Genomic DNA, 21,573 nt, shown 5'->3' with positions numbered 1-21,573 from the left:
AGCACGTGAAACCACACCCCCTCCAGTCCACGGAAAACCTCTGTCCACAGAACCGGTCTCTGGTGCCTCAAAGATTGGGGGCCATTGTTCTAAATAAATCAAGAGATTTTTTTTTTTTAGAACAGTAGGTCAACCACATAGAGGAGGGGAAATCCATATGATGAAACATCTAGATTTAGAGAGAAGAAGACTTTTATATTCGTTCACTTGTACCTTCTTTGTAGTTAAAAGGAGAATTAAACTTGGGTAATTAATGTTTCCCAAGAGACAAGCCTCAGATTTTAGTAGCAATCAGATTATTGAATGCAAAAGTGAAACTGCCTATCTTGGGTGATTATAACTTATTTTTATAGATAAAAATATATAATTGCTTTAACAGGGTCTGCTGTAGGGGAAAAAAGAAAAAGATAATTGCAATAACAATACAGAAAGAATTGTTTTCCCCAAACTAAGATCTATACAGGAAGTTAAATCATTTCTTGAACATCTTTGACTGAAGTTAATAATAATTCATTTTCCAGATCCCAGAAGCTAAAAGTGCCAAAGCTCCACAGTTTAAAAGAAAAAGAAAAAGGGAGTTAACAGATTTCAATTTCCTGTTGCTAGAAAGAAAGACGGGGTTAAGGAAAGCTCAAATGGAATCAAAAGCTCAAAGATGAAATATGTTTCCTCTCCATGCCAATCATTTTTCATTGACAAATGTCACCATAATTCATGATAGTAAATTCCAGAATCACAGAACTTCCTCTGATTATGTCCATTTCCCATTGGTATTTGTTTGTGTGTGACTTTGAGCGTTATATTTTTATTTAAACCTAAATCCAAAAAAGTTACTTTCAATATCCTATGTTAACTATCATAAAGCTATTTATAAAGCTATAAAGTTTTCTTCTCATGTTCCCCTTCTCAAGAAAAATGTCTCCTTAGTTCTCTCTTTAATGATCTTCCACCTGTCATTTCTTGTTCTTTGGAGAATAAGTTGACCCTTTGTCATAGTTGGATGGGGAAATTTTAGGAAATCTCAGAAAGGTAGACCAGTTATCTGCAGACATTTTTTGTGTGGTCATGGCCAGAACGCTGTTACCTTCCCACCAAAGTGGTACCTCTTAATCTACTCGCATTTGCATGCTTTCAAACTGCTAGGTGGGCAGGAGCTGGAGCAAGGAATGGGAGCTCACCCCATTGGGCGGTGCTCAAGTCTTGAACCTAGGCTGTCAGCTTTCCAGCATCTTTAACCCCTGAGCCACTGTGCTCCCTATAATGCAAGAAAGGAATAGTATTTACTGTCCCTTTTATTATGACACATTTTGAAGAAGGAGAAGTTCCCTGAGGATGAGCTCCAGCATAGACTATAAACCAGGGGTGGGATTCAAATTTTTTAACAACTGGTTCTGTGGGCGTGGCTTAGGTGGTGGGCATGGCTTGGTGGTCATGTGACTGGCTGGGCGTGGCCAACTCAACATCACTCACATCGAGGCACGCATCTCCTCGCCTGGCCTCTCATGACTGTGGGGATGCTGAAACAGTCATAAGTGTGAAAAAGGGTCATAAGTCACTTTTTTCAGTGCCATTGTAACTTTGAATGGTCGCTCCACACAAGCAAAGTACCAGCAAAGGAGGGGGGAAAAACTCCTGAGGTTCCTGAGACAGGAAGTCTCATCCTGCCAAGAATGTAATAAGGGTTAACAGAGAGGCAGTTTCTGTAAGCAACACCAGAATGTTTCCTTCCTACCTTCCTTACAGGATTAGGCCAGTCATTTCTTCCAACAACCGGTTCTCCGAACTGCTTAGAATGTTAACAACCAGTTCTAGCAAACAGGTGCGAACTGGTAGAATCCCACCCCTGCTATAAACTTGGAAGAATAAACCTCTGGTCCCAGTGACTGGCTCAGATTGTTTCCTGCAATATTATCCTTGTGTTCATTCACAAGTAAAACCCTTTCATATTGTTGCCAAGAAAACTACATGGACACCATGTAAACACAAAAGATTCTGGTTAACTGTATTTCTGTCTGTCTATTTTATCTATTCCAGTGGAAATAGTTGGCATACATCAGTAAAAAATATAAGGAAATCATTTTCCCCCGAATAATTAATGTTCACGTCTATGCAGTTGCACATGTCTAGAAGATCCCTGAATTCAAGCAAATTACCCATTGATCAATTTGGCAACCTTTCTGTGCCTCCCCAATCATATGACTCTGGGTAGCTGATAACTGTAACTCCAAGTTATTTGAGGGTGGCTCTCTTTGCTGTTGAACACAACAGCTTCTTGGCTGCCTAAATCTCTATTCAAAAAAATGATCCTGTGGATCACATCAACACCTATTATTAATATTTGATCTTCAAGCAAAGTAGTTTTAATGGACCACGTGCTCAACTCCACTGCATCCACGGGTTCTCCATGGCCATTACGTGGCCCATCTACCGTAGAGCACAACCTGTTATTTGGCTTGAGCCCATTTGTTATGAGCCATTTCATTTGTAACATCTGTCTGCGTTACACATATCCTGCTGTGATATTCTTCTTCCATAAAACTGTTCGCAGTTTTCCTCTTCCATTAACGTACATTGGAGCCAGGAGGAAGAAATCCATTAACCAACAGCCTTGTAATATGTATTATGCAATAATGAGGATGAAATGTCCAAAGTGGAAATGAGATGCCAGCGCCAACGTGCTGAACTTCGAGATGTGTGCAATGAGATGTAACATTGCCAGATGTTGCTGACAAAAATGTCCACAATTCAATTAAATGGTCTCCAACCTTTGCTGCATTGAGTTGTAGTCAGGAAGCAAACCGCAGTCAGTAGACTTTCAGCTGCTAATATACATTTATACTAGACTCCTGGTAACAGCAGTCTAGGGTCCATCTTTGCTATCATAAAGCAGTTTTGTTGGCAGAATAAAGCAAACAGTTTCTTCTGGCTGGCAAACTCCAAAGTTAGGGCATCTACTGATTCAAAGGAACCACCTGTTCAATAAATTTCAGCAGCATCATAACAAAGAAGATTGCCAAGAACAGTATCTGTGGCACTTGCAGGATTCATATTCTAAATTTTATGTTCATCAATTGAATATTATGTCTCCAGAGTCCAAGACCCCAACTGGGCCCCAAAGGAGTTAAGAAGTCATTCCCTCTTTTGCTTTCCCAGAGCAAAACCTTGGAAAATAATTCTTCTGTTCTTTTATCGCCACAGAGATGTCAGAAAGAGTCAAATATTTTTTAGAGGCAGCCTCAAACACCAGTGGAGCTAAGTTATAACACTTGGCCCTAGCAGTCTACTAACATCTCTTGGAGGATAGATAAGTATTGGGACAACTGCTCTCTTTTTAAAGACACCCTAAGTGTCTTTATTTTGTAAGAATATCCAGCTCTTAGTTGACTTCTCAAGATCATTCACCAGAACAATACATGGGGGCATTTGTGCCTTTCCAAATGTTGGTGGGCATGATCATCCTTGGCTGCAGTTGGCTGCAGTTGATGGAATTTATAGGTCAATAATGTTTTTAAAAAACCATAGGATCTCTTACTCTTTTATATGTCTGTGTTGATCTTCAGTTTTCATTAGATCATATCATCTGAATATCTAGTAGTTGATCTAGTCACATCAAGTCAATGTTTATTACAAAGACCGGAACAAGTTAAAATCACTCAAGGAATATCCAGTTAAAAATTCTAGAATAAAGTAATAAATAACAAATAAAATATACATTATACATTTTGGCATCCAGTCTGACAGTTGCACAGGAACAAAACACAGAATGGCCTAATTATAATATCAATATTTAAATTATGAGGTCCATAGTCATCCGATACTAAAATGCAAGAGAGTGATAATGCAAAAGGATTTGCTGTATAAAATAATTATGACAGATTAGTCATCTGTTACCAAGAATCCCCAGTTCTGCTGAATATATACTTTATCTATTGAACTACTACTTATTTATATTATGAACCTGTCTTGGCCAGAAATATTTACTTCACTTTGCATCAATTCTTCAGAATTTCAGTAGATAAGACTCTTTTAGAGCTAAAAGTCTTTTAAAGGTTGCCTTTACAACATAACTCTCTTGGGCATTTCATTTTATCACTGAATGAGTTTCTCATCTCCTGCAGAAACTATGGTTTTTTTCCCCCACTTAACTTGTTACTGTGACTCCTTGCAAACAATGTTGAATGTATTTAATTCCCTAATTTTATACAATTAGAAATAAATTTACCCATTTGCAATGCAAATGCAAGTCAAGCTTTCCTAAAATTAAATTAAAAAGATTGAATGGCATGCACACATTTGTTCTAAAATAACAGTCGTTAAAACAGAAACACAACAGAAGACAGGAGAGGATATATCGTATACATTTGAAAATATCAAACCTTCCTTGCTTATGACTTGAACAAAATCTAAGGTCCTCCCATCATGAAATCCCAATGCACTTTAGTGTTCAAAAATGAGTCTCTCCTTCATATATATATATATATATATATATATATATATACAATTAAAAATGCTAACTTTTTCCAATGTTCTACGGACCTATTGGGAGATGGAATGTAAATATGCTAGTTCTTATTTTCACATTGGGTGTGGAAAATGGCTGCAACCTCCAATATTGTGCAAATGAAATTCGGCTATTTGCAGCATTCACTTTAATTTAAAACCGTCCCTTTAAATTGTTCAGTTGCCCAATTGGGATATTGCACAAATTATCTCTGCATTTACGTACACGCCCTTTTCTAATGAGGCAATTAGCCTTAACTAATGAGCCCATTTACCAGCAGCAGGGCTGTCTGTTACTTGTTCTATCTCTCCAGCGCTTTGCAGCCATATAAGGGATATGGTGGTGGCTTTATCCAAAGCCTGCGAAGCAAAGCACGGATGTGATCTTTGCAGTTTATGGACCATAAAAAAGGAAAGCTTGGATTGACTTTGCAGTGCACTTTAGTTTTAAGTGTCTATTTCCCTTCAATAATAAAGGGAAGCTTCATCATACTTATCATTATTACTATCCCCATAAAAAGATGTTCAGCCTTGTCTATATTGTATATTGTCTGCATTATATTCCAAAGCACCAAAAGGCAAGATGAGAAACAAGGGGTGGAAACTAACCAAAGGGAGAAGCAACCTAAAACTAAAGTGACATTTCCTAGGTGAAAGCAATCAACCAGTGGAATAGCTTTGCCTTCAGAAGTTATGGGTGCTCCGTCACTGGACACTTTCAAGAAGAGACTGGATAGCCATTTATCCAAAATAATATAGGGTCTCCTACTTGAGCAGGAGAGCCACAGTGACCTGGTGGTTAGAATGCAGTACTGCAGGCTACTTCTGCTGACTGCCGGATGCCAGCAGTTTGGCAGTTTGATCCTGTCCAGCTCAAGGTTGACTCAGCCTTCCATCCTTCCAAGGTGGGTAAAATGAGAACCTAGATTGTTGGGGGCAATAGGCTGACATTGTAAACTGCTTAGAACAGAGGTCTCAAACTCGCGGCCCGCGGGCCAATTGCGGCCCGCAGGACGATATCCTGTGGCCCCCACCGTGATATGAAAGTATAATATTAGTGCGGCCCGCCGGGGGAATGGACTTCTGAAGGAAATCCCGCCCGCTGTTCTTCGTCGTGGCTTCTTCTCCACCCTGAACTTTAACAAGTCCAAGTACAGGTCCAGACTTACTGATGATCATCTTCAAGCCATACTGAGGGTCTCAAGTGCCTCTTCTCTCAAGCCAAATGTGGCTCAGATATGTGAGAGGAAGCGTTGTCAAGTCTCTGGCAGCAAGGAGTAAGCTGGAGAAGCCATGTTCTGAGGAACTGTTCATGATCTTCATTCAATGTTCCATTCATGTGTTCAGGACAGTTCATGTATTGGAGAAATCATTAACTGTTGATGACATTTGAGGATATTTTTTTAACAATGTTTTTTGTGGAATCCCTTATGCGGCCCAGCCTCACCCAGACTCTGCCTCCAGCGGCCCCCAGGTAAATTGAGTTTGAGACCCCTGGCTTAGAAAGAGGGCTGTATAGCACTGTAAAGTCTAAGTGCTATTGCTAGCAGGGGATTTGACTAAAAGACCTCCAAGCTCCCTTTCAACTCTATTATTCTATGTTCTGTATAAACATATTATTTACCATAACAAGACTACCGAATCTGGATGGCAAACATCCAGACAACTATGTTTTTCTGCCATCTGTTGATCTTTATCTTCCTAGGTTCCAAAATGTACAGGGATAGTATACTCTGCTGTGTAATAAAGAGATGTCTACTGCATAGCTGAAGAGTTGTTTTGATAAAATATTAAAATGCAGAAAGATCACAGGGACAATAAAGACAAACATGTTAAGACACACATCCCAGTTGTATTGTTCAGCCTTGAAACCCAGATTATCAGAAAGGCTGAATGAAAAAAAAAAGAAATTGATTCCTTTGAATTGTGGTGATGAAGAAAATTGTGGAGAACACCTTGCGTTGATTAAAAAAAAGGCACCCAGTTCAATACTACACAAAGTAAAAACCAGACACTTACTTAAATAAATGAATGAAATAATGAAACTCTAACATAAATGTTGGAGAAAGATAATGCAAAGAGTTGTTGGAGGCAACCCTGATGCTTGGAAAAATTAAAGGAAATCTCAGAAGTGGCTAACACAGTAGACAAGATGATTAGATGCTATCAATGTTGATACAAGCAGGAGCGTATAAACTTTCAGAGGAATTACTGACATGCAATTCCATCAAAATGTCTGTCAGGACCCAGAGAGCCAGAGGGATTGAATGACTGAACAAATGCTCATCCAGGTTTTTGCAACCCATACTACCGTTGTCACTTGCCTGAAAATTATTAAGACCACTAATGACCAAAATTACACCATTATTATAGTAAGGGTCAGTTTCAAAGGAGCCTAACATAATCCCAAATTACCAATGTAATATTCTAATTCTAGAGTCATGTTCTCTGTTATGATATGCATGTTATGACTGTTGCTACATTTTGGGGCATTGTGGTGGTTTTCTATTTTATGCATCATAAAATGGAAAACGTTCTACTTGGCTGTTACTGCAAGTACTTTGTTTATAGTACGCTATAGATGGCAGATCTGCATAGTTAGCCATGCAATTAGGTAAAGTCTGCACAAATATGTAACCCACAGAAGAGAATGAAGTTTGACTCAAGAATTATAGACTTGTTAGATTCAATTTATAAGCTAGGAATTTCAGCAATATCGAATGTTCTCCAGATATGTTTAATTTCAACCTCCAGGATACACAGCAAGCATTGTCAAAATTCATAAAACTGATGGAGAATTTTGTTTGTTTTTTACAAAGTACTTAACTCTCCTTATAAATCTCATTTTATAATATATAAATGATGCTCACAATTTTCCTGGTTTGCTCTATGTCCAGTCAAACACACTATGTATTCCTTTATGTGTTGATTTGAAAATGTCAACAGAAAGAGTAGGGAAGTAAAGTTAATTCTAACATGCTTGCAATCTATTTTCTTCTTTTGCTTTTCTGGTTGGTTGGTTGGTTGGTTGGTTAGTTGGTTGGTTGGCTGGCTGGCTGGTTGATTATAGGTGATCAAGTCAGTGTTGATACCTAACATCCACATATGTAGATTTTGTCCACGATGATCTGGTTTCTGAGATTCTTGCGGTTCCATTTATTTTGCTGTTAAGAAAAATTTAAAAGTTCATTAAAAGAAGAAGTGGAAGTTAAAATAAAAGTCCTAGTGTAAATGTATCATGCTAGGACCTTCCTTTATGAAAACTTATTAGGCAGGTATGGATTAAATGATCGCCATAGAGTGCCCAATACTGAAAAGATATTCTCAAGTGCTTTGGGAATCATTTTGAACCAGAAAATCTATATCAACTTTAAAATAAGAGAAGGCTGTGAGAAACTCACAGATCAGCAAAGAAACAGTTCTGCTTTCTTTTGATTTGTTCCCCAATTGCTGGTGTTGGAATATGCCACTCTGAACATATATATTTTTCTTCACTATCAGCCATTGGTAGTCTTCTACAACTATCTTTTCTAACAAGATTAGGGAGACGTAGAGGAAACAAACAGGACTCATGCATTTTTATTTGTTATTTTTTGCTTCCTATTGGCTTGGCAGAAGTAAAAAGAATAAATAAACAGAGGAGCATTTTGCTTAATTTGTACAGAACATTCTTTCAGTTGGATATCATGATTCAGAACTGGTCTAGAGTCAGAAAAACAGTTTAATTATTTGATTTTGTTTTGATCCCATATTTATTACTTTATAAGTATCTCGAAGCAACAAATATATATATATAATACTTCCTCCTCTCCCTATTTACCCCACAACAACAAGCCTACGAGGAGAGTTGGGCTGAGAGAGAAGGACTGGTCTAAAGTCACCCAACCAACTTTCATGCCTGAGGTGGGACTAGAACCCACAGTCCCCTGGTGATTGGCGGCCCAGTGGTGATATTCAAATTTTTTTACTACCGGTTCTGTGGGCGTGGCTTAGTGGGTGTAGCAGGGAAAGGATACTGCAAAATCTCCATTTCCACCCCGCTCCTGGAGGAATGATACTGCAAAATCTCCATTCCCTCAGCAATCCACTAACCTGCTTTCCAGCTCCGTTCTCCTGTGCAGGGCAACAAAAGAAGACCCAGCAGATCAGCTGGGAATCGGGAGGCAGAGAATAGATGTGGGCAGAGCCAGTCAGAGCTGGTATTTGCCAGTTCTCCCAACTACTCAAAATTTCTGCTATCAGTTCTCCAGAACCTGTCAGAACTGACTGAATACCAACTCTAGATTGGCCCCAAATCACCCAGACAGCTTTCATGTCTAAGGCTGGATTTGAACTCACAATCTCCTGGTGATTGGTCCAAAGTCACCCAGTCAGCTTTCATGCCTAAGGCAGGCCTAGAACTCACAGTCTCCCTGGGCTCTAGGCCAGTGCCTTAATCACTACAGCAAGCTGTTCTGCAGTTGAATCACCTCCACAAAGTTTTGAGGATAATCTTTGTTTCATGCTATACAATATTGGGACCAAAAGCAAAGATATCCTTTTAATGAGAATGTTCTGATTTTTTTTTTAAACGGAAGCCTCTACTGTTGATCACATCAGAGTTTTAACATTTCTCTCCCACACTGAGAGGCTGACCTAAATTGCAACAACAAAAATAAAAAGGATTTTTGGCCTTAAACAAGGAAATGTATCATTGAACCGAAGAGTTGAGTCATTGACAGAAAAGCTCCATTACTAAAACATGGATGAAATCCCATTTTGGTTAAAGTCTCAAATTTTTCTTCTTAAGAAGATAGGGTCTGGAACCTACTGGTGTGTTGAGTTACAGATGAAAGGCTCTTGTGTTCTGGAAGGCAAACTCTGAGAATGTGGTGCCATTCACCAGCCCCCAAAATCAAGTCGTTTGATGAAAGTGCTTTTAACATTTCAAGCTTCCAAATTCACTTTAAAATGCAGCTTTCCTATAAAACATTAATACAGCCTTGCCTTCCAACTTGAGTTGCCCAAATCAAACTTTAGCAGAGAGGAGATCTAACTTTAAAGATTTTTTTAAAACAAAAAAACCCCAATCTGTATATTGTCATTATTTATTATTCACATTGACGTGTGTTGTACTTTCAAAGTATAAGTTGGCAGATTCTGACACCAGAAATTTTTACAAGCTGAAATTCAAGAGACGAGACAATAAAGAAATGCAGAGGGAAAATTCTTTATTTCTTTACTTAAAATATTTATATAGCCGCCCATTTTGTAACCAAATCTGGGTGGTTCCTGCTCAAAAATTAAAACATAAAAGCCATATTAAAACTATTTTAAAAACGCATTTAAAACAAAACGTGGCGATATGCAGGTGAGTGATGGGAGCTCACTCTACCACACCGTGTTAGGACTCAAACTGGTGAAGCAAAAATGATCTCTAGTGTCACTAAGCCACTGAGCCACCACACCTCCAAAGCAGTAGGATAAGGAGCCTCAGTGGTGCAGTGGTTAGAGTGAAGTACTGCAAACTACTATTGCTGACAGCCAGCTGCCTGTAATTTGGCAGTTCAAATCCCACCAGGCTCAAGGTTGACTCAGCCTTCCATCCTTCCGAGGTGGGTAAAATGAGGACCCAAATTGTTGGGGGCAATATACTGACTCTGTAAACCAGTGATCCCCAACCTTTTTGCGCCGCGGCCCGGTACCGGCATCAGCTGGGCGCAGCCCGGTACCAGCATCAACTGGGCGCCGCCATCTTTTTGACAAAAAGTGCTTCCGGTGACCTCACCGGAAGCACTTTTTGGCAAAAGATTGGCTACTCGTGAGCTTTTGGGTAGAAATGGCTTTCTACCCGAAAGCTCACGAGCTACCCATCTTTTGATGAAAAGTGCTTCCGTGAGCTTTCTACCCGAAAAGCTCACCAGAAGCACTTTTACAAAAGATGGCGGCAACCAGCGCCCGGTAAGACTTGTTCCGCGGACGGTCCGGTCCGCGGCCCGCGGTTGGGGACCCCTGCTGTAAACCACTTAGAGAAGCCTGTAAAGCACTATAAAGCAGTACATAAGTCTAAGTGCTATTGCTATTGCTATCACCTCCATCCCAAACCCTCCAAAAATCATCAACAAGCACATTGAATGTTATGCATTCCTTTGCCTTGAGCGAAGAGGAAAGCAGGGAACTGGGTTTGATAAGTGGAAGAGGGAAGGTCAGGAGACGGACAGAAAATGGATAGGTGGTGCAATATTCCCTTTTACTTTGGGGGCTGAGTACACTTTGACAATAATTTAGCAGTAATTTGGATTTCATGTGAGCACAGTAACTTTATGCTATTCATTAAAAGCCCAGTGTTTAATAGGGTAATATATAAGCCTGAAGGAAGATGTCTTTTTAAAAGAATTGTAATAAACAGCCAACCAACTCTACCACTTGGGGAGAAGAATTGATCTGAAGTTTGAGGTCTTGCAGTGGACTTAGATTGCAAATGCTCTAGGCAGGAGCAACATATTGGAGGATGCAACCTTATGGTCTGGCCTTGGGCAGGTCAGTTGCCTGCAAGGACAATGCAAACATATGCAAACACTTTACTGAAGTAGTCAAGAGGAAAGCCGGTTGCTTATTGAGTATCTTATGTTCCATTTGGACTCCTATTCAGAAGAAAGCCTCCTTCCATTCCTTCAATTAATATGAATGCATATGAAATTTTGCTATGAGCCAGGATGGTCTTTGAGGGCCACTAGTGATGTATAAGTGCTATGGCTATGGCTATCATCAAGGGCTACAATTTTCTGATATAAACACATGAACTCTTCCAAACTCAGTCAATCAACCAGAATAGAGATGGGAGGGACCTTGGAGGTTTTCTAGTCCATCCCCCTGCTCAAGCAAGAGACCCTATATAATTTCAAACAAGTGACTGTCCAGTCTCTTCTTAAAAACCTCCAGTGATGAAGCACCTACCACTTCTGAAGGTAAACTGTTCCACTGTTTAATTGTCCTCACTTTAAGTTTCTTCTTAATTCCAGGCTGCTTCTCTCCTTGATTACTTTCCACCCATTGTTTCCTGTCCTGCCTTCTGGTTTGGAAAATAAATTGACCCCTCCTCTTTGTGACAGCCTCTCAAATACATATCCCCCGCCGGTCCTTCTTTTCTCTAGACTAGCCAAACCCAAATCCTGCAACCGTTCTTCACATGTTTGAGTCTCCAGAACTTTAATCATCTTGGTTGCTCTTCTTTGCACTTTTCCCAAAATCTCAACATCATTTTTGTAATGTGGTGACCAAAACTGAATGCAGTATTCCAGGTGTGGCCTTACTAAGGCTTTATAAAGCAGTACTAATACTTCACGTGATTTTGATTTTATGCCTTGGTTTATGCAACCAAGGATTCAGAGGTGGTATTCATCAGGTTCTGACCAGTTCTGGAGAACCAGTAGCGGAAATTTGGAGTAGTTGGGAGAACCATCAAATACCACCTCTGACTGGCCCCGCCCCATCTATTCTCTGCCTCCCGAGTCCCAGCTGATTGGCTGGGTCTTCTTTTGTTGAGAACGGAGCTGGAAAGCAGGTTAGTGGGGTGGGGAAGGAATGGGATTTTACAGTAACCTTCCCCTGCCCTGCCCACCAAGCCACGCCCACCAAGCCATGCCCATAGAACCGGTAGTAAAAAAAATTGAATCCCACCACTGCAAGGATTGTATTTGCTTTTTTGGCTGCTGCCACAAACTATTTACTCATGTTTAAGTGATCATCCACTCGCTCATATTCTTCATCTCTGGAAGTCTCTAAAGAAGAGGCTAGGCAGCTACCTTAAATGGGTTATTTCCGTGTACATTGCAGAAGGCTCAACTAGATAATCCATATAGCCAGAGCCCCTTCCAAGTCTATAACTCTATGGTGAAATCACAAGAGTTTGTGATGAATTGCAACTATATTTATCTGGTGAAAGCTGAGGTTTTCTGTAGAGAGGGGACAAGGTAAGCCCAGAGCATCGAAGGTTTGAATAATGGGGAAATGTCTGGTCTGAGCTTCTTAATAAGGGAGTAACAATGAGCTGTAGGGCTGGTAGAATTAATGTCCTTTATACAATACATAAAACTTTATTTACTGGGGACAAATATCTCTTGCTTAAGATACAGCTTTTGAAAGTGGGAACTATGGACATGATGAAGGAAGACAAAACTGGAGGATAAAACTTTTCTTCATGCCTTCTCAACAGTGTGTGTAAGATGTTTGAATAACTCTAAATGTATTGGGATACTTCTGTACACATACACACACACACAAAGACACTTCTAATGGAACCTTTTTCTCTATTTTCAGTATTCTGGTGAAGTTCCAGAAAACCGGATAGAAGTTGTTATCGCTAATTTGACTGTGATGGACCGAGATCAACCTCACTCGCCCAATTGGAACGCTGTTTACCGAATAATCAGTGGAGACCCTTCCGGTCATTTTACCGTTAGGACTGATCCTGTTACCAATGAAGGCTTGGTAACTGTTGTGAGGGTATGTATGTCTCTCATTATCTGGGGACTTTTTCCACAGGCAGGTTCTAGGGAGATTTGAGTTTGGAGAAAAATTGGTCCAAACTTTTGTGCAGATCTGATTCATGAAGGCAATGCATTCAATGAATACAGCAACCACCACATTATAGAGCCAAGTGGATAGCTGAATGCATGGATGGATGGATGGATGGATGGATGGATGGATGGATGGATGGATGGATGGATGGGTGGGTGGGTGGATGGGATGGATGGGTGGGTGGGTGGGTGGGTGGGTGGATGGGATGGATGGAATAGGAGGGAGGGAAGGGGTGAGATGGGATGGGATGGGAAGGGAAGGGAAGGAATGGGGGAAGGGAGGGAGACAGGGGTGGATGGAGAGATGGGATGGATGGATAGATGGGATGGTGGGAGGGAGGGAGATGGAGGGAGATGGAGGGAGGGAGAGATGGGATTGGGTGAGATGGGATGGGATGGCACAGGTTGAATGGATGGGATGGGACGGGATGGGATGGGACGGGACGGGATGGGGCGAGGTGGAATGAGGGGTGGAGGGGTGGAAGGATGGGATGGAGGGAGGGATGAAGAGATGGGTTGGGATGGAATGGGATGGAATAGGTGGATGGGTGGACAGGTGTGTCACTGGAACTGCACAGGTATGGATTCAAGATCCAATAGGAAGAGGGCATAACATTATAGCTTTCTTATTAAAAGTAAAATTGATTTTTAGAAACAGGAAAAAAAAAATCAAGTCAATACTACATGCAGCTCAAAATTCCATCCAGCTGACTTATAAAGCTTTGCCCATTCAATACCATTTTAGCTTCACATCCGACTGAAAACCTTCCTATCTTGGGTGCCGTGAGTCGGAATGTGGCAGTGTAAGGGGGGCATTCAGCTCTGTTCAGACTTTGCCAGTCTTCCCGTAGTATAAGCTGAGCCATTATTGAAGAAATCAGTCCATCACAAAGGGGAAACTTGGCAGTTGTGGTGGGGGAAAAAAATGAGGGCTTTGATCCATATCAGCAAGATTGCCTTGTCAGAACTTTTTTTGTCAAGTGGGAATTATCCTCTGGATAAGGCTCTCAAGGTCTCTTCCAACTCTATTATTCTATGTTCTAAAAGAAGGGGGACCTAACTTTCTGCATCCTGTGTGTGAATGGTGCAAGATTTATTTGAATTGGAAAACAAACCATCCCTTGCAGCCTGGTGGTTCTGCAAGCAGCTTCACCCAGATTTTCTGGAGGCTTTTAAAAAGAGACCGGATAGCCACTTGTCTGAAGTGGTATAGGGCAGTGATAGCGAACCTTTTACGGATGGATTGCCCAAACTGCAACCCAAAACCCACTTATTTATTGCGACACGGCAATTTAACCTGAATACTGAGGTTTCACTACCAGTGGTGGGATTCAAATAATTTCACAACTGGTTCTTCCTAATGACTGGGTGGGCATGGTTGGTGCGGGGGTGTGGTCTCATGTGACTGAGTGGGCATGGCCAACTCTATGTCACTCATGTGGGTGGTGCCTATATGAGACAGACAGGGTTGGGGAGGGAATCTAGGGGTTTCTGGTGGGTGGGGCAGAAGGAAAGAAAGAGAGATCCAACCTGTTTTTTGGGGGTGTGTGTGTGAGAGAGACAGACAGACAGACAGACAGACAGACAGACAGACAGACAGACAGACAGACAGAGAATGAGAGAGAGAGGAGAGAGAAAGAATAAGAGAGAATGAATGATGAATGAGAGAGAATGAGAGAGAGAGAATGAGAGACGGAATAAGAGAGAGAGAGAATGAGAGAGGGAGAATATATTATAGGGTCTCCTGCATGAGCAAGGATGTTGGATTAGAAGACCTCCAAGGTCCCTTCCAACTCTATTTTGTATCTTTTATGCAGCTTCCATCCTAAGCTCTTCTGCCATTGAAACAAGCGTGCCAAGAGACACCTATGATGTACAGTTCCAATTTTATTTTTCACCGCAACAAGAACCATTCCCTCTGTGGCAGAAGTTACTTATCTCCATCACAAGCCTTGCATAAATCAGGCAAAGTGGGGAAGGGATCATTTTACAGGGTCTGAGCAAATTCCCCAAACATGGAACAGAGGTGCTCTGTGGCTCCCTAAAACATTATCTGAATGTTGCAAGGAATGTAGAAATGAATTTGAAAGAGAGATGTACTCTGTTACTGTTTGCCTTTTTCCAGACATAACAACTAGAGGATTACTTATTCCTTATAGCTAAAAATGCCCTTAGAGTTAAAAAAAACAAACACAAAAGACAATTCAAATCCCATCTTATTTATCTGCATTATATGTACTACTTAAGTAATTACAGTGATCCTTTCCAAATTAGGAGCCACTAGCAAAGGTTCTTCTAAGCTTTTGGATATATAATTCAAACATAAAGAAAAGTGGAAACGCTACAAGATCTCTAGGTTGTTAACGAATGATTAAAGATAAAAGTTTTCCTTGCCCAGTCATGTCTGACTCTAAGGGGGCTGTGCACATCTCCATTTCTTAGCCAAGGGCGCCAACGTTGTCTGAAGACACTTCTGTGGTCACGTGCCCAGCATAACAATATGCCAAGGTACGTGGAATGCTGTTACCTTCCCATCAAAGTGTATCTACTCACATATGCATGCTTTCAAACTACTAGGTGGGAAGGAGCTTGGGTATGTAAGGGGAACTCACCCCACTGCATGGTACCCTGGTTTCAAACCTCAGGCTGCCAGCTTTCCAGCTGACAACTCAACATCTTTAACTGCTGAGCCGTCCTGCCCCCTAATGGATGGTTAAGGCCAATCTTTAATCACCCATGTTAGAAGAATTAAAATCATGTAGATGTATTAAAATTAAAAACAATGCCGTTCAACAAATCAGTTCATTGAAGCCAGATGCAACCTGGCCAGCATAAACACAACTGACTTCATTTAACAAACGCCACCAAATCCTTTGACTAAGCAATACATAATACTGTAACTAGTAATAGCAAGTATTTTGGCCTACAAGAAAATGCAAACAAGAAAAACAATGTGTTAAGAAACATGAACCCCCTTCATTCCTCTTGCTAAAAAGGATATTTATATCTCCAAATCTAGAAAGAGCAGCTTGCTTTTCCTCCATAAAGAGAAGAGAAAGTGGGTGTCTCCTCCCACTGAAACTTAAGGGCTCCCCCTTCCTGGGTTATGTACCCCAATACAGGTAGTCCAGGGGAGGTATTCAGCAGCTTCTGACCAGTTCTGGAGAACCAGTAGCAGAAATTTTGAGTAGTTCAGAGAACTGGCAAATACCACTTCTGACTGGCCCCGCCCCCATCTATTCTCTGCCTCCCGAGCAGGGATGGGATCCAACTGGCATAACTACCGGTTCTGTCTATTAGTGTTGTGCGCACAAGTGCAATTTACAACCTGCTGAGCTGCCCAGACAGCTGAGCAGCGCTGCGTGCAAGTGTGCAGCGGTTGGAAAAGCCCCTTTTTCCTGCTTGTTCAACTGCAGCTGTGTCACGCAAAGCAGCTGCAATTGAAAAAGCAGGAAATAAAGGTCAGGTAACAGCCCGGGCGGGCGGTTGGGCCACAACAGCAGCAGACATAGAACCAGTTCTATGTCTGCTGCTCTTCAGAGCAACCGGTTCTACAGAGGTGGACAGAACCGGTAGAATCCCACCCCTGTTCCCGAGTCCCAGCTGATCGGCTGGGTCTTCTTTTGTTGCCCTGCACAGGAGAATGGAGCTGGAAAGCAGATTAGTGGGGTGGGGTGGGAATGGAGATTTTACAATATCCTTCCCCTGCCATGCCCACCAAGCCATGCCCTGCCCACCAAGCTATGCCCACAGAACTGGTAGTAAAAAAAAAAAAATTTGAATCCCACCACTGACTTCCTTCAACAATTTTCATAAAAGAGGACCTGACCTGGGGTGCTCACATGGCAGCCCTGGTCAAAAGGGCCCAGCAGAGATTATGCTACCTGAGACTTCTCAGAAAACAACAACTGGATGAAAAACTGCTGGTGACCTTCTACCGCTGCACCATAGAGAGCATCTTAACTTACTGCACTTCTGTATTGTTTGCCAATTGCACAGTAGCAGATAGGACAGCACTCCAGAGGGTTAACGTCATTGCCCAGAAGATCATTGGTTGCCTTCTCCCCTCTTTGGAAGAGCTTTATAGCTCCCGCTGCCTTAAGAAAGTTCAAAATCTTCCCCCAGGAGTGGGTAGGGAATGGGGATTTTGCAGTATCCATCCCTGCCACGCCCACCAAGCCACGTCCACAGAACCGGTAGTAAAAAAAAAAATTGAATCCCACCACTGAGGTAGTCCTTGACTTACAACCACAATTGAGCCCAACATTTCTGATGCTCAACAAGACCGTTGTTAAGTGTAATTTCCCCCCCATTGTACAACCTTTCTTGCCATGGTTGTTAAGTGAATCACTGACTGCAGTGTAAAATTAGCCACCCGGTCGTTAAAGTGTATTTGGCTTCCCCATTAACTTTGCCCGTCAGAAAGTCACAACAAGTGATCACGTGACCCCGGGACCCTGCAACCGTCATAATTACAAGTCAGTTGCCAAGCGCCTGAATTTTGATCACGTGACCAGGAGGATGCTGCAATGGTTGTGTGAAAAACAGTCATAAGGCACTTTTTTTCCAGTGCTGTTGTAGCTTTGAACTGAATGAATTGTTGTAAGTCGAGAACTACCTGGACATTTGAAATTGAAGAAGCTTTTATCTTCTGATATCTCAGAAAATAACGCCCTTTCTGAGGGTACTAAAAAATGAGTCCATGGCTTAGTCGCAGTGATTCATTCCATATTAAGTTATAAAACTTCGGTCTGTGATTCAGTGTCCTGAATCTAATTATTTCAGCAAATTCTGTTTGTATAGCTCTTTGCAAGGCTGTATATATCCTTCTTTTAAGCACTCTCCTAATATTTTACTTGCAGCAAGCTATTCTCGCTTAAAAGCCTTCCAGCAATGTTTCATTTGCTATCCTCAGTGCCAGAATTAACTATGCTATTCTGGCTTCTTGAGAGGTGATCTAATAAGTATCAGAGAGTGCTAACTTAATCATTACTGGTCTGTCCGAATGTGACACTAGCAAGTTTATATCAAGCCATAGATTCATATGAGGCCATATGAGGAGAGGATGGATGGATGGATGGATGGATGGATGGATGGATGGATTTAAGTAATAAGTATAAAGATATTTCTTGCAAGACAGGCAACTGTTGTGGTCTGCTGCCAACCTGTGGAGCTGGCAGCAGAGTCGGACACTGGGGAGGAACATGGGCCAGTCCTGGAGTCTGGGGAGGGCTCAGACAAAGGATCTGCATCCAACACAGAGATGGGGCCAGGGCCATCTGAGAGTTATGTGCTGACTCCGGAGCCTCCAGAATCTGACATCAGCGAGGCAGAGGAACAGGGGGAGCCTGTTCCCAGTGCGCATGTGCGCAGAGCTACCAGAAGACAAGAACAGTTAAGACAAAAGGGGCAACTTGGGAGTAAAGCTTGGAGATGATTGGCCCTTCCCATAAGACATAAAGGAAGAGCAAAGGGACATGAGCCTTTGCAGGAAGCAACTTTGTTCGTTCTAGTCGGTTTAAAATCTGAAGCTGTGTGTTGACTTTGTGCTCCATTTGGCCTTGTACAGCTAATTGGCAATTTAGTCATTGGCAGTATTTCAAGGAAGATAAAGGTGGGTGCTTATCAGCCTTATCCCGAACGACTGGGGCAGTTTTCTGTTGGACTATTCATAAACTGTTTGGGACTCATTACGGGCTGTGAATGCATATAATTCACAGCCGTTGAAATAAAAAAAAGGTTTTTGGGAACACCGTGTGATTGGAAACCATATGAAATTAACTATTAATTCAGCAGCAATAAGGGGCTTCCATCATCTCCTCAGCCCAACCCTGCTCTTAATCATATTTAGGTGTTTCAGATTCTTTCTATCTAAAACAGCCTTTTATAATGAACCAATCTATTATAACCTGCCAAACAGAAATGGATTGATCTATTAAGACTTGCTCTGTCTGTCTCATCATCATGTATATTGGGTGCTTCTCCTCTTTCTGTGGCCAGTTCCAGTAGGTGTTGACAACAGGGAAAGGGTAAAGACTTCAGGCTTTCTTTTATGTAACATCAACATGAAACTATCCCTCTGAGGTCCTCCATTGGCTTGGCATCAGGGATCTTCAATATGCCTACAACACCAATTTGTACTTCATGAACTGGCTTCCCACACAATGTTGTTACGGTCTTGTTTCGCAAGGCTGTAAGGGTCCAGATGGATGGAATAGACTCAGGTTCAATCCTAACAAGGCTAAGTGTTAATGGGTATACAGGACCTGCAACTCTGGTCATTTTCCATCTTGAGACTCAGATGGAGTCCCTGGTGGCCACTATGACCAAGAAGGTCTTTTCACCAATTCATCTTCTACATCAGTTGCACCCATTTTTAAACCAAATGACCCTTCCAGTGACTACTTGTGTCTCTGTCTACTCACAAATAGATTAATACAGTGTGCCTCCCTGTGAAGAAGCTACCCTGAACACAACTCAGTGGCAAATTTAATTGGTCTACAGCCCTTGCATTTAGTTCCCAGTGCAGGATTTTCTTTTTTCAAACAATGTCTTACCATTCATCTTTTGTGTTTCTGTGAGTTTATACAGACAGTCAATAGATACCTACAAAGGCTTTTTTTTACTGCATCAGCAGTAAAAGTATGACAATTGGGGTTTTAGTTTTGATTTTTGGACAAAATAATACCCTCATTGCACTGGAAGAGAAATCATTAGCGTTTGCTACCCATAATTTTTCAAGACTTTTCAAACTAGGTGCCCTTCAGATGAGGTGGGATAGAACTCTGAATTCTTAAATTTGCAATCCCAATCCGGTTGCAAAGTGCCAAGTTTGAGAAGATTCCTCTAAAATGCCATTGGACTCTTGTGTTTTTTTCTAGTTTCAACTTCCTAGTCAAGCAACAGGCCTGCCTTGTTGCTAGAAACAGCCCTTATTAAATTGATTTTAGATAGAATAATAGTCTTGGGAGGTGATTAAGAAAGGAAGGCATAACTTACTGTCTGTTTGAAAAATAAATTTCAAAATGGAGGGCTTCTTCAACCCCTGAACAGATTGCAGCTCCTCCCCTCCTAGTTTATGGCACGCAGACAGCTTCGGAGTTCAACTCCAAAAGCAATCGGCTGGCTTACAGCTGGATCGAAGGGTCCTGAGGAGAAGTTCTTTGAGACACCCAAACAGAGTGGGTCATAAAAACTGATGGGATATCAGTCCCTTCAGTTAAAAGGTAGAAGAGTAACACTCCAGGGAGAAATCCTTCAGAGATCTCTCCCAGTGCGTGTATCCAGTTAGCCATATTCCCCAGAAGATTCCTCTAAAATGCCATTGGACTCTTGTTTTTTTCTAGTTTCAACTAGCTAGTCAAGGGACAGGCCTGTTCTGACCCAGGCTTTGTCAAATGTACTTAAACACAAACTTATTTTAAAAGCAAAACCTATTTTATTGCAACACTGGGAATTACTTGCATTCCCAGCCAGAACCAATTAAACACAGTTCCCCAAGATAAGCCCACACTTCTCAGTGCTGTGGAATGCTGCCAAAAACAGAAGTTATCAAAATAATTATAATAGAACCCACCCAAAGTATAAAAAAAACCTGACCAGAGTACACAGAGTTTCAAGAAGGATTCAGACTCTAATTGAACTGCTTTGCTTCCTGCAAAGCGTTTGTCATTGAGGTCTGACTTTTATCCCTTATGGGAGCGGCAATCACCTCCCAGCCTTACTCCCAAGTCGCCCTTCTGCTTCAGCTGCTCTTGCCTTCTAGCAGCTCTGTGTGCACTGGGAACAGGCTCCCCTGGTTCATCTGCTTCGCTGCTGCCAGACTCCAAAGACTCCGAAGGCAGCAGCCTCCTCCCAGATGGTCCTGGCCCCGTCCCTGCATCAGACGCAGGACCCTTGTCCAAGTCCTCTCCAGACTCCCTGACTGGTTCCCTTTCTTCCTCACTGTCCGGCTCCACTGCCGTCTGCACCGGCTGCCAGCGAAATACAACAAGGCCTGCCTTAGCACACAGTAGCACATAGACCATCTACAGAACTACTACTTCTTCCTTATAAAACCAATCCAGCATTCTGGTCAATACCTAAACAAACCTAAGACCATAGAATACTGAGTGATCATGCCTCTCCCATGTGCCTCTGTTTGATTTCAGGAAGTTGATTATGAGATGAACCGAGCTTTTATGTTGACGGTGATGGTGTCCAATCAAGCTCCCCTTGCCAGTGGGATCCAAATGTCCTTCCAGTCTACAGCCGGAGTCACCATTTCCGTCACTGATGTCAATGAGCCACCCTACTTCCCAACAAACCACAAACTCATCAGGCTGGAAGAGGGTGTGCCTACGGGGACAGCACTCATGACTTTTTCAGCAGTGGATCCTGACCGCTTCATGCAACAGGCTATCAGGTATGATGGTGGAAGGTAGAGCTCTCTATTCTGGAGGCCGTCAACTTTTGAATGCCTGTGAACCACATTTAACCAGAAAGAGTGTAAAAGAGGTAGAACCACATGTATTGG

General features: G+C 41.9%; 1 protein-coding gene across 3 annotated transcripts in view; it reads left to right on the top strand.

The window, feature by feature from the left end:
* CDH4 (cadherin 4) overlaps nt 1-21,573 on the top strand; it is a 1,066,699-nt gene that overhangs the window by 1,011,384 nt on the left and 33,742 nt on the right. For all 3 annotated transcript variants that reach the window (XM_087959221.1, XM_087959220.1, XM_087959222.1), the window contains 2 exons: nt 12,799-12,984; nt 21,209-21,462. In XM_087959221.1, coding sequence (XP_087815347.1) covers nt 12,799-12,984; nt 21,209-21,462 — 440 coding nt within the window. The remainder of the gene's footprint in view (nt 1-12,798; nt 12,985-21,208; nt 21,463-21,573) is intronic.

Source organism: Notechis scutatus, chromosome 3 (assembly GCF_049901735.1).
Source record: "Notechis scutatus isolate UNSWTSFEM ecotype Mainland chromosome 3, rNotScu1.2, whole genome shotgun sequence".
Classification (NCBI taxonomy): domain Eukaryota; kingdom Metazoa; phylum Chordata; class Lepidosauria; order Squamata; family Elapidae; genus Notechis; species Notechis scutatus.
Note: the sequence above shows the minus strand (reverse complement) of the source record. Positions and strands in the feature narration are given on the sequence as shown.